The sequence below is a fragment of the Chiloscyllium plagiosum genome, chromosome 7 (genome assembly GCF_004010195.1).
Source record: "Chiloscyllium plagiosum isolate BGI_BamShark_2017 chromosome 7, ASM401019v2, whole genome shotgun sequence".
Taxonomy (NCBI): domain Eukaryota; kingdom Metazoa; phylum Chordata; class Chondrichthyes; order Orectolobiformes; family Hemiscylliidae; genus Chiloscyllium; species Chiloscyllium plagiosum.
In genome coordinates, this window is record NC_057716.1 from 12,342,366 (window position 1) to 12,354,589 (window position 12,224).

Consider the following 12,224-nt stretch of genomic DNA (forward strand, 5'->3'; position numbering starts at 1 on the left):
GTGTTTTTCACCTCTTTCGATGGCAAGTGAATACCAGCTTTCAGCCTTCTGTTCTCCTCAGAGAACTGCCCCAATTTTACCGTATAGCTTCACAGCTGACATTGTACGTCCGCTGCACCATTCACTATAGAGGGGATGTCTGAGGAAGGTTCTATACACAGAGAGTTGCAAATGCATGGAATGCGTTGCCAGTAGTGGTGGTGGAAGCAGAGTCATTAGGGACACTTAAGAGACTGCTGGACATGAACATAGATAACAGTGAGTAGAGGGGTGCGTAGGTCAACTTATTTTATTTCACATTAAGATTAACCGTCGGCACAACGTCGTGGGCCAAAGGGCCTGTTCTTTTCTCCGTTCTATGTTCTGACGGCACAGACCATTCCAATTGTGGCCTTCAGTTTCCTGAGTTCCACAGTCTTTCTCGACAGTAAGTTCTCGAGTGAAATATTTGTTTTGTGTCTTAGTCATCTCCTGTTGTCGTTCCACACATCGATGGCCTCACTGCTCTTTCAAGGCCCCATTTCCTCCCCAGTTACTCTTTTGCCCTTAATATATATGGACAATCACTTCCAATATTCTTAACATTCTCGCCCATTTTTGTATTCCTGATTTCCATCCAAAGTGCATTTCTCCAGCCCCTATGCCTATTAAGGTTTCACTTGATCAAGCTGACTGTACCTGACATGTGTCCTGTTTTTCTTGACCAGAGCCTTAATAGCCAGCCGATGTTTCACAATGCACGCTAACAAGAAGATGCTGGGCGCGGAAGGCTCAGTTTATCCCACTTTTAAAGTGTCTCCCTTGCCAGACTTCCCTTTTCCTGCAAATAGACTTCCATAATTACCTTTTGAAATGGATCATGATTGATCTTGTCCTATCATAGAACTTGAATTTGTGTACCAGCCCTGTCCTTTTCTATGAGCACTAATACGAGAGCACCAGGAATCAACACCCCTTCTTCCCATAAAATTGTTTGATGCTGAAATCTTCCTACACTCTTGTGATATAAGTAAGCATCCCTCCATGTGGTGTCCCTCGCTTTGATTTTCGAATTGCTGTCTCTGTCAGAGCCTTTCGCTCTTCCAGCTACTACAGATCCCGAGCTAACAGTATCAATCACTCCAGAGAGATGGGATTGCACATGATTTTCCAGATTGCTTTGGGACTCAGTACTATTCTACATGCTTACCCTCACTGCATCAGTCTAAGTTTCCAATTTGTCCACTTCTCCATCTCCTGTTGGTTCTCACGAAGTTCCTAAACTCAATTGACCTCCCAACTGCTGGTTGTCTCATACATCACCTCATTGATGATGGTTGGTCGACCTGCGATACAAATGGTGGGGATGTCTGGAGCCTTCAATAAATCCTTCAGTGAGGTACAGTTCCCAAAGTAGAGAGCATGAGACACCTCTAAACATTGGCTAACAAGACATCACATGGACACTGTGTTGGAGGGCGAGCACAGTTCAGAAACACCACAGGCTGAATCCCCACCCTTATCTTTGGCTTTATTGTACGAAGACGGCATAGGAAGTTCACAGTTCTCAATCCAGGTCTGGCTCAGTGTGAATCAGTACAACAGTGCTGAAGTCAAGCGTCCCACGAGAGGATGGCAAAGCTGCCTGGGATCTTTTTGTTCTGTGTTCCCTTTCCAGTGCTGTGACCATGGCATGCTTTGTGGACCATTGGATTCAATCAGTCTAACTCCTATAACAGTTCCTATCTTTGTATCCTTCTCCACTCTCAACAATCGCTTCACATATTTGAAACAGACTCCAGTCCAGACTACCATCCCGATCTCTGTAACTTGCATTAATCGCTACAGTATGCCTTGTCTACATAGTCTCTTCATTCCAGTAATTGGAACATAGATTCATGCATCATTGAAACAGAACCTTCGGTCCAACTAGTCCATGCTGAGGACGTTTCCGAAACTGAACGGGTTGCATTTGTGTCCTTTTGCCTCATATCCCTTCAAACATTTTCTTCTCCTTGTACCTGTCCCAATGTCCTTGGAAGTTGCAATGTTACTTGTATCTACCATGTGCTCTGGCAGTTCCTTCCATATTTTCACCATCTTATGTGGATAATAATACCCTTCAATTCCCTGTTTAAAACTTTGCTCCCTCGCCTCATTTATACTCACTAGGTTTGGTCTCATCTACCCTTGAAAAGTCACCATGCGTGATTTGAGAATCCTTTATCAGGTCACCCTGCAGCCTCCTAAGCCCAAGAGAAATATTGAGGACAATGTTACAAATATCTACAATTCATGTACTCAATGCTCTGAACAGTGAGGTCAAGTGTATCCTGACGAAGGGCTTTTGCTCGAAACAACGATTTTCATGCTCCACGGTTGATGCCTGACGTCCTGCCCCCTGGTGCTCCCGCTCTTTCTGTGAAGAGAGAGTGAAAGAGAAAAAAAAACACCGCTGCCCGCTACCGGTAAGCACTTTTAAAACCAAACGGTCTTACCTTCGCTGCTGTTTCTGTTTATTTATTTAATTTAGTGTCAAAGTATGTTAGACAAAATTAAATCTGTAATAACCATATTATTTACTTGCTATTTTTCTCTCTACTTGCAATCTTCCTTTGCCTTTTAGCATTAAAGGTGATCCTCGTCTGCTTTGAGCGCCATTTGGGTAGTCAATGGTACAAACTTAGTTTGCAAGTTAAAGAAATGGCACTGCGGAAAGTTGGCGGTCTGGCGATGTGGGATTTCATTGACTTTATCGTGAGAACAAGAATCCCTATCTTCATTCTTCTGCGCCCTTTTATCCAATGTAAGGTAAAGAAAATTCTGGAACATTTAAAAATCCATTTTGCGAAAAAGAAGTCTTAAATTTGCCTCAGCTTGTTAGCTACAGAATCCATTTAATTTGCGGATATTCTGCAAAGTTTTCAATCATTTTGTTATAAACATACACAGAGCAAATAAATTTCAACTTTAGACCTAGTTGTACATTGCTGCAAAATTTGTATCCATTTTGAAAGGTATTTTTTTCCTCTGAGTATCACAAACTTATTTGCATTTTGGTGAGTACAAACCATGCCACAATCCAATGCAGATTGAGCAGTATTTAAAATCATGATCCATTGTTTAAAAGATTTGCTGAAAGAAGTTTCCCCCTATCTTCAGAAATTGCTAGAATTTGAAGAAAACTGGTAAAAATAGGTTTATCATAAAAATGCACTTTTTGCAAAAAGTGTAGATTTTCCACTTCTGAATAACATGATTTTAAATTATTAAAATTTGCATGTAAAGTAAATATGTATAAAACTAATCAATTGTAATGAGAAACATTAGTCTGTTTATTTATCAATAAAAGCAAAAGCCATAATTTAAATTTTCTACGTATATTTTTAAGTTAATTTAAGCTAAAGAGCCAGTTTAATTTGTATAGCTACTTGTAGGTCTGCAAATAAGTGCAGTTAACAAAACTGCCAACTATGATTAATTCATGGCTGGAAGAGAGACTTAATTTTGTGCATGGGCCTGACTTCCAACCCAATATTCTTAATATGTTGCTGTAGTTCTGGAAGGTTCAGTTTTGCTGAATGCAAAATATGTTTAAAATTTTATGACCTTAGTAGCAGTTGCATTGATTTCAATCAAAATGTACCAAGAAGAATAAAATAAATAGAAACTCCAGTCAAACCAAGGTGACCCTTGACCGGATTATTGTATGGTGATTGTTTCAGACCTGACCTCTTGCTACCTGTTGGCTGGTATTTTGCCCTGTAATTCTGTGATGCCTATGTGTTCCCAATATTGCAGTCATTTGAAGCTGAATCTGCTCAAACAGGATCTGTTCAATCCTTTAGTATTGATATCCTTTGCCTCAGCTCTCTGCTCCTCCTTGGACTGCTTCCGCTATCACATCTTTACATATGATTGAACAAATGTGCTCCCTCAACCACTGCAAGGTTAGAAATGCAGCTAGATGGTTCTAAAATCTTTAGCTATCAGTACCTTTTTACCTGCAAAATCACAAGCTCTCGGTGCAAATGTTGGCTTTGCCAAGAGCTAAATTTCGATGTTTAGTGAGTCAAATAAGTTTGTTTGTGGCCCTTCTTATGAAATCAGCAGCTGAGGAAACTGTAATGCACCCTTCTTTCTAGGCTTTTACATCCAGGATTTTAAATTCAAACTATAGCATTCTTTAGAGATAAAGAGAAATAACTGAAAGCTCAGTGAGCTTGTACAAGTCTGTGGCAAATTGCAGGAACTTTGTCAGAGTTTAAAATCATCTGCTTGCACCTGAATTGAGAATAGCTATTCTTCAACAAGAGCTGCAGAAGGGTTAGAAATGTAACACTTAACTAGGAAAGACTCCTAGAAGTTCCTCATCAAAGATGTTTATATTTTTCTTCCTCTGTGGAATCCTTCCAGCTGTTAAGTCAACCAGCAGAAAATCATGAAGAAATGACTGCAAGACATCACATTGTGGACCAGCTCGAGCGCCGGTTCATTCCGAGACCACTCTGCAAGAGCTCACTAGTTGCTGAGTTTCACAGTGAATTAAAAATCCTGAAGGAGGCCGTGCACAGTGGATCAGGTAATGGTAGTCTAAGCAAGTAAGTTTCTTTCACTGTAGATTACCACACCAAGAAAATGTGTTCTCACAGTGCAATCACAGTGTACATGCATCCTAAATTTGTCACTTAAATCAATCTCTGGTTGGGCTGCCTAAGACTGAGGATATTTAGCAATACTGTGGTAATGTAACCGTGTTGATCTCCTTGAGTTGAATTAATCAGAGAATGCCTTTTCGAAGGATGCATTTTTCCACATGTGTTCACTGGGGCCAATTCTGCGGTAACGTGCTAGCAGAGTAGTTGCAACATGGGCACCGGACAGTCTTGGAATTGGATGAATTGGCCTAGTATTTGTGTTCTAATGTATTGTAATTTAATGATCTGCTAAACTTAGAGTCTTGAAATTTACTTACCTTATCTTCATCAAAGGCTCGTCAGTTTGATGATTACTATTTGTTGCTTAAGATAAAACTGCATTGTAGAGTGCTTCACCAACGTGGTTGAAAGGTAGAAAGCATGGCAGAACGGTCAGCAGACACCAGTGTATCCGTAGACCTTAGCAAACTTACCTGCCAGTGACTGATAATGACTGCCTCAGTTTGCAGAGAACCAGCAAAGAGCCAGTTGCTGAGCTCTGCCATCTGTAACCAGCTTATAACACTTGGACAGCTAGATCAGTGGTTGGTTCTCAACCGTAAAGCCCGTGTCCATCCACCACCATAATATTAATGAATGCGCTGCTTATGTCTGTATCAAGCAATTGATTGATGTGTCAGTCACCATAGCCTGTCACTGTGACTTGCTCTCAGACATAATGTAAGAGCATTGCCTAATGTCACTCTACTACAATAGTTCTCAAAGACCAAAAGCCACTGCTAAATTCAGTATTAACAGTCTAAAGTCCTATCCTGAATTATCATGTCTATGTTACAAAGCTTAATGTGATAAGTTGTTGGAAGATGGGTATGCTGTAAAGTCTTTTCAGTTGTAAGTTTCAGTTTGAGAGCATATATTGAGCTGAAGTGTGAGAATGTCTGAATGCAATGAAAGATCTGTAAGGTTGAGTGAAGGCTTAACATAGCTGAGCACTCAATGTGGAACTGATTGGTGGATAACATTTGTGGCATGGAATATAGGGGCATGTATGCGACACTGGTTCTGTGGGGAATCATGCTTTGCTAATTCCATAAAATAAGCCATTGTCTATTGCATCTGTTTCTAGATCATGCAGATATCATGCACAGCATTAAGCTTGGCTGGCATGTCTTTTTGCTCTGTTACCCCCTGGCACACCCCCCCCCCCCCAATCCCATGCAATCACTTGCCTTTAAGTGCCTACATCCCATTAACTTTTCCCATCAACCTTTCAATTATTCAAAAAATCCAACTTCCAACATTGGTCAATAGGATAGGAATAGAACACACAAACATGCACAGGGTTTCACAATAATTTATTTGGCTTGACTTTAAAAATTTGGACATGTAAAGCACATGATAGGCAGAGAATAGTGTTCTCAGCACTGTAACAAGACTGCAGAATTGACCCCCATATGTCTAGTTTGCATTGATCTGTGTTACTGTAGATGAATTTTCCAATGAAAGTCTAAAAAGGATTAATACCCTTAAAAGTTCACAAATAATAGAAAAATCAATGTATGAATGTTTGATACTCTGTACACAAATATAAAATAACAATAGCATAATTTAAATTTTGAAATAACAGTTGTTAAATGATAAATAATTTCAATGAATACATTTCTGGTTAGACAAGAAGAATGTTCTAAACTTTCAAGCATTAACGTGAAGGCACCGAGGAGTATCACCAATATATCGAGTTTTGCATTTAAGTACACATCCTTTTCCCTCAGCGTGTCATTAAATTTTGTCACCCTATGAACTGTCTCCTCTCTCCATTGAGTAGCACAGTTCAAGTCATTGATTTCTGCACTATTGCTATTAGAATGCTTTCTGATTAGGAAGTAACCAAGATGAGCTGTCACAGCATGTATCTGTTTCTTTTCACGGGACCAAATAAACCTGCCCACATGAAACAAGTATCAACAAAAGCTAATGTTTTGACTAAAATCATTTTTGTGCTACTGGGATTTCTTTTTAGCTAGAAGTCCCCCATCATCCCTCGATGCAAACTGTAGACATTTCCCATTGTCAACTTGCTCATCTATATAGTGAGAATAGAAATGGTCGAGAGTTCTCCCATGAATTTTGCTACTATTTTCTGATCATTTTTTGTTTGTACAATACTCCTGTTACTGCCTTGCAGTTGATGAAAGTACTAAGACTCTAATCAGAATCTTGCATTGTCATATTTGTCTCACATAACTTGTTCATTATATCTTTGCAGCATACCAAGGCAAACCTTCCATCAGCACTGTGGGAACCTCCACATCAGCTTACCGCTTGAGTCTGGCCACCATGTCTCGTTCAAACACGGGGACAGGCACTGTGTGGGAGCAGGACAGCCAACCTTCTCATCAGGCCTCTCAGGACACACTAAGCAGGACTGATGAGGAGGATGGTGAAAGTGAGCATTTGTCATTAACTGCTTCAATTCAATTTGCATGATATTTGCTTTTATTAGATTGAACATGACAGTCTGATCATCATTTGCACTTCTTTCATTTCAACAATCGCGATTCCTTTCGGCTATGAAAAATAGCATGAGATGCTGTTTCTGTATTTAATGCAACATGAGGTCTAAGTTAAATTGTCTTCAAATGGTGCCTGTTAGAAGGTTGAATGCACCTCTGTATTCTGCAATATTTCCAATCAAAAAATTCTTTGCCTGTGTAATTCTTTTCAACAAGTTTCAGACTTTCAACCAAACCTGATTAAAATTTCCATCTAACCTTGCACATAAGGAGCATGACGACTAACACTAAAAGCTACAAATTTGATTTGGAGCAAGCTTTTCTTTACTTGAAAATTCTAGACAAAAAATTCAGTCAGCAATGAGTACTGTTCAAAAAAAACCTGTTTGCATATAAATCAGAAATCTAAACCAGTGGAAATAAAGAAGAAGAGCCAGTGGGAGACATGAGAAGTTGTTGACCGATAGGATCAAGAAAAACCCTAAAGAATGACTAGACTAAGATTAGGGCTGAAAATGTGTTGCTGGAAAAGCGCAGCAGGTCAGGCAGCATTCAAGGAACAGGAGAATTGACGTTTCGGGCATGAGCCCTTCTTCAGAAATGAGGAAAGTGTGCCCAGCAGGCTAAGATAAAAGGTAGGGAGGTGGGACTTGGGGGAGGGGTGCTGGAAATGCGATAGGTGGAAGGAGGTCAAGGTGAGGGTGATAGGCCGGAGTGGGAGTGGGGGCGGAGAGGTCAGGAAGAAGATTGCCCCCAATATAGAGGAGGCCACATCGGGTGCAGCGGATGCAATAAATGATGTGTGTGGAGGTCCAGGTGAATTTGTGGTGGATATGGAAGGATCCCATGGGGCCTTGGAGGGAAGTAAGGGGGGAGGTGTGGGCACAAGTTTTGCATTTCTTGCGGTTGCAGGGGCCACTAAGATTAGGGCCAATCAAAGATAGTAGTGGAAAGTTGTGTGTAGAATCTGTGGACATAGGGGAAGCGCTTAATTAATATTTTTCATCAGTATTCACAGTGGAAAAGGGCAATGTTAGTGAGAATACGGAGATACAGGTCAAGATTAGATGGGATTGAGGCTGACAAAGAGGAGGTTTAGCAATTTTGGAAGATCTGAAAATACAAAAGACCTTGGGGCTGGATGGGATTTATCCTCGGATTCTCTGGGAAGCCAGGGAGGAGATTGCAGAGCCTTTGGTTTCGATGTTTGTCATCATTGTCGACACGAATAGTGCCAGAAGACTAGAGGGTAGCAAATGATGTTCCCCTGTTTCAGAAGGGGAGTCGGGACAACCCTGGTAATTATAGGCCAGTGAGCCTTCCTTCGGTTGTGGGTAAGTTGTTGGAAAAGGTTATAAGAGATAGGATTTATAATCATCTGGAAAGGAATAATTTGATAAGGGATAGTCAACACTGTTTTGTGAAGGGTAGGTTGCGCCTCACAATCCATATTGAGTTCTTCGAGAAGGTGACAAAACAGTTGGTTGAAAGTGTATATGGACTTCAGTAAGGCATTTGATAAGGTTCTACACAATAGGCTATTGAACAAAATAAGAAGTTTCGGGATTGAAGGTGATTTAGCGGTTTGGGTCAGAAATTGGCTGGCTGAAAGAAGACGGAGGGTGGTGGTTGATGGGAAATGTTCATCCTGGAGTTGAGTTACCAGTGGTGTGACGCAAGGATCTCTTTTGGGGCCACTGCTGTTTGTCATTTTCATAAGTGATCTGGAGGTGGGCGTCGAAGGATGTGTTAGTAAATTTGCAAATGTCACCTAGGTAGGCAGAGTTGTGGATAGTGCTGAAGGATGTTGTCGGTTACAGAGAGACATAGATAAGATGCAAAGCTGGGCTGAGAAGTGGCAAATGGAGTTTAATACGGGAAAGTGTGAGGTAGTTCACTTCAGAAGAAATAACAGGAATGCGGAGTACTGGGCTAATGGTAAAATTCTTGGTAGTGCAGCTGAACAGAGAGATTTCAGTCTCCAGTGCATAAATCCCTGAAAATTGCCACCCAGGTTGACAGGGTTGTTAAGAAGGTGTGTTGGCATTCATTGGTAGGGAGATTGCGTTTTGGAGCCACGAGTTCATGCTTCAGCTGTACAAGACACTGGTAAGGCCACACCTGGAGTATTGCGTGCAGTTCTGGTCACCGCATTATAGGAAGGATGTGGAAGCTTTGGAAAGGGTTCAGAGGAGATTTACTAAGATGTTGCCTCGTATGGAAGGAAGATCTTACAAGGAAAGGCTGAGGGACTGAGGCTGTTTTTGTTGGAGAGAAGGTTGATAGGTGACTTAATTGAGACGTATAAGATAATCAGAGGATTAGATAGGGTGGACAGTCCTCAGATGGTGAAGGCTAAAACGAAGGGAATTAGCTTTAAATTGAGGGGTAATAGATTTCAGACAGATATCAGGGGTAGTTTCTTTACTCAGCATAGTAGGGACATGGAACGGCCTGCCTGCAACAGTAATAGTTGCCAACATTAAGGCCATTTAAATGGGTACTGGACATACATATGAATAATAATGGTGTAGGTTAGATGGTCATCAGATTAATTTCACAGGGCCGATGCAATATCGAGGGCCAAAGGCCGTATACTGCGCTGTAACATTCTATGTTCTATGTGGCCATATAAAGTCTCGAGACATAATGTGCAGGTTAGTCTGAGGTGTGATGTCTGACATGTCGTGGTAATTGACCTAAAATGTTGCTCATTGCTTGTTGTGAGAATTAGGACTGGATTTTCAGAGAGTTGAGAAGAATCTGCTGGTTTTTAAAAATGGTAAGTGTCTCAGTTTGTGGAAGTCCTGCCCCGATTTTTGACACCCTATTTTTGCCAGTAGAAGAAATGAAATGGTGCATGAATAACATAGGGGGATTCCTGACCTTAACAAGACTATGTTGTACTCAGTGTTGGGTGCTAAAATGCAGTGTGGAAGTCACAAATTTATGGAGACATAAACACTCTTGAAAGGGAGATAAAGTCTGCTAAAATCATGATCTCAAGTTCTTTTTGTCTCTTTTTTAGGTTGTAGAAAAGTTCTGACTGATGTTGTCAGTGATTGTTTAAAAAAAATCCTCTGCTGGCTTGCTTACATTGACAGGCATCTGTTAATGCAATGTTTGGTTTCACAAAAGGCTAGTATTGTGTCGTAAAGTCATAAAGGTCTACAGCACAGACCCATTGAGTTTGTCACAGGGAAAAACAACCTCTAACTATTCTAATCCTGTTTTCCAGCATTTGACCCAGCATGCCTGGGCATTGCAAGTGCACATCTAAATACTACTTGTATGTTATGAGGATTTCTGCATCTACCACACTTACAGGTGGTGAGTCCCAGATTCTCACCACCTTCTGGATGAAAAGGTTTTTCCTCACAGTCCCTCGAAACCTCCAGTCCCTAAACTTAAATCCATGTCCCTGATTATTGATCCCTTTGTCAAGGTAAAAATGATTTTGCCTGTCTATTGCACTAATAATTTTATATATCTTAATCATGTCCCGTCTCAAATGTCCTCTGCTCCATGGAAAACAATCCCAGTCTATCCAATCTCTATTCATACCTAAAACTCTCCAGCCCAGGCAACACCCTGGTAAATCTCCTCTGCACCCTCTCTAGTGCTCTCACATGCCTTCTATAATGTGGATTCCAGAACTGCACACAATACTCTACCTGCGCACTAATGAATGTTTTACACAGTTCTTGCATTGCCTCCTTGATCTTAAATTCTCTGCCTTAGCTCGTAAAGGCATTAATCCCATATGTTTCCTTAAACACTTTATCTATCTGTTCTGCTACTTTGAGGGAGTGATGTACAGTCCTGATGAAGGGCTTATGCCTGAAATGTTGAATTTCTTGGTGAAGGGCTTATGCCCAGAATGTCGATTCTCCTGCTCTTTGGATGCTGCCTGACTTGCTATGCTTGTCCAGCACCACACTCTTTGACTCTGATCTCCAGCATCTACAGTCCTTTCTCTTGGACTGGTGTACATGTACACCAAGGTCCCTCTGATCCTCAGTGGTTCCCAGGGTTTTACTGTTTTTAATGTACTCCCATGCCTTGTCCACCCTGCCCAAATATGTCTCCTCATATTTATCTGAATTGAAATCCATTTGTCGTTTATCAGTCCATCCGACTAGTCTGTCTACATCTACCTGTAATCTACCTGTATCCTGCTCACTGATTACCGCCCCACCAAGTCTTGTATCCTCATGTCATTAAACAGCTTGTCTAAGTCTCAAAACCTACAATTATCTCAGCAGGAGGTTCTGAATTCATAATTGGGCTGAAATGGAAGTTTATATTTTGAGAAATTGATCACCTGAGATTTAAATGGTTTGATTGGGCTTTGTGAATGGGAGCTTTGTCCCCATCAGGTGTATAGTGTGGAAACTTTCTTTAATTGTTAGTTTATTTCATCTCCCCTTGGCTACTGAGGTCTACCCATGGTAGACACTGGATGAATTCACATTCAGTGGTACAGGACAGTACGAGTAGCTGTGTGGGAACATCAACTGGCATGGCAAGGGCATGAATGGGTAAAGGTGTGAGGGGAGAGGAAGAATATCTAGTAATATTGCAACTGGGAAAACGTCCCGGAGAGCCAAGCAGCTTTTCTCCCACTGTGACTTGCTCTCAGAGTAGATTGGCCTGACTCGAGCCTACAGCCTCATACTATTTCTCCTAATGTTCCTCCCTCACACTGAGGACTGAAAACTCTGTGTCACCAAAGGTGGTGGATTTAAACTGAGGGGGGAGTTGCCAAGTCAGGAAATCATCCCACCATGTTTGCCCTTAATATATATAGTCCTTGGTGTAAATCTTGAGCAGACACATAAAATGGGTAGTTTCAATGAGTCAACTGTTCCCATTGTGCTCTGCATCGACTAGAAGGTAAAATCACATTGGTCCTATGGGGCCATAGAGCTGCTCTCTCATTAGAGACAACTAATGGTGGTTTAACCTGAGGGTCACCATCCCTCAGATGACACGAGAGGTTGACAAGGTGGGATCTTCATAATAATAACCTCAACCAGTGTGGGAATTGAGCCTCCAGTGTTGCTGTCACTCT

General features: G+C 41.2%; 1 protein-coding gene across 1 annotated transcript in view; it reads left to right on the forward strand.

The window, feature by feature from the left end:
• Positions 1-12,224, forward strand: part of LOC122551900 (protein unc-80 homolog) — a 284,010-nt gene that overhangs the window by 250,480 nt on the left and 21,306 nt on the right. The window contains exons 57-59 of the mRNA XM_043694468.1: positions 2,606-2,790; positions 4,396-4,561; positions 6,904-7,083. Coding sequence (XP_043550403.1) covers positions 2,606-2,790; positions 4,396-4,561; positions 6,904-7,083 — 531 coding nt within the window. The remainder of the gene's footprint in view (positions 1-2,605; positions 2,791-4,395; positions 4,562-6,903; positions 7,084-12,224) is intronic.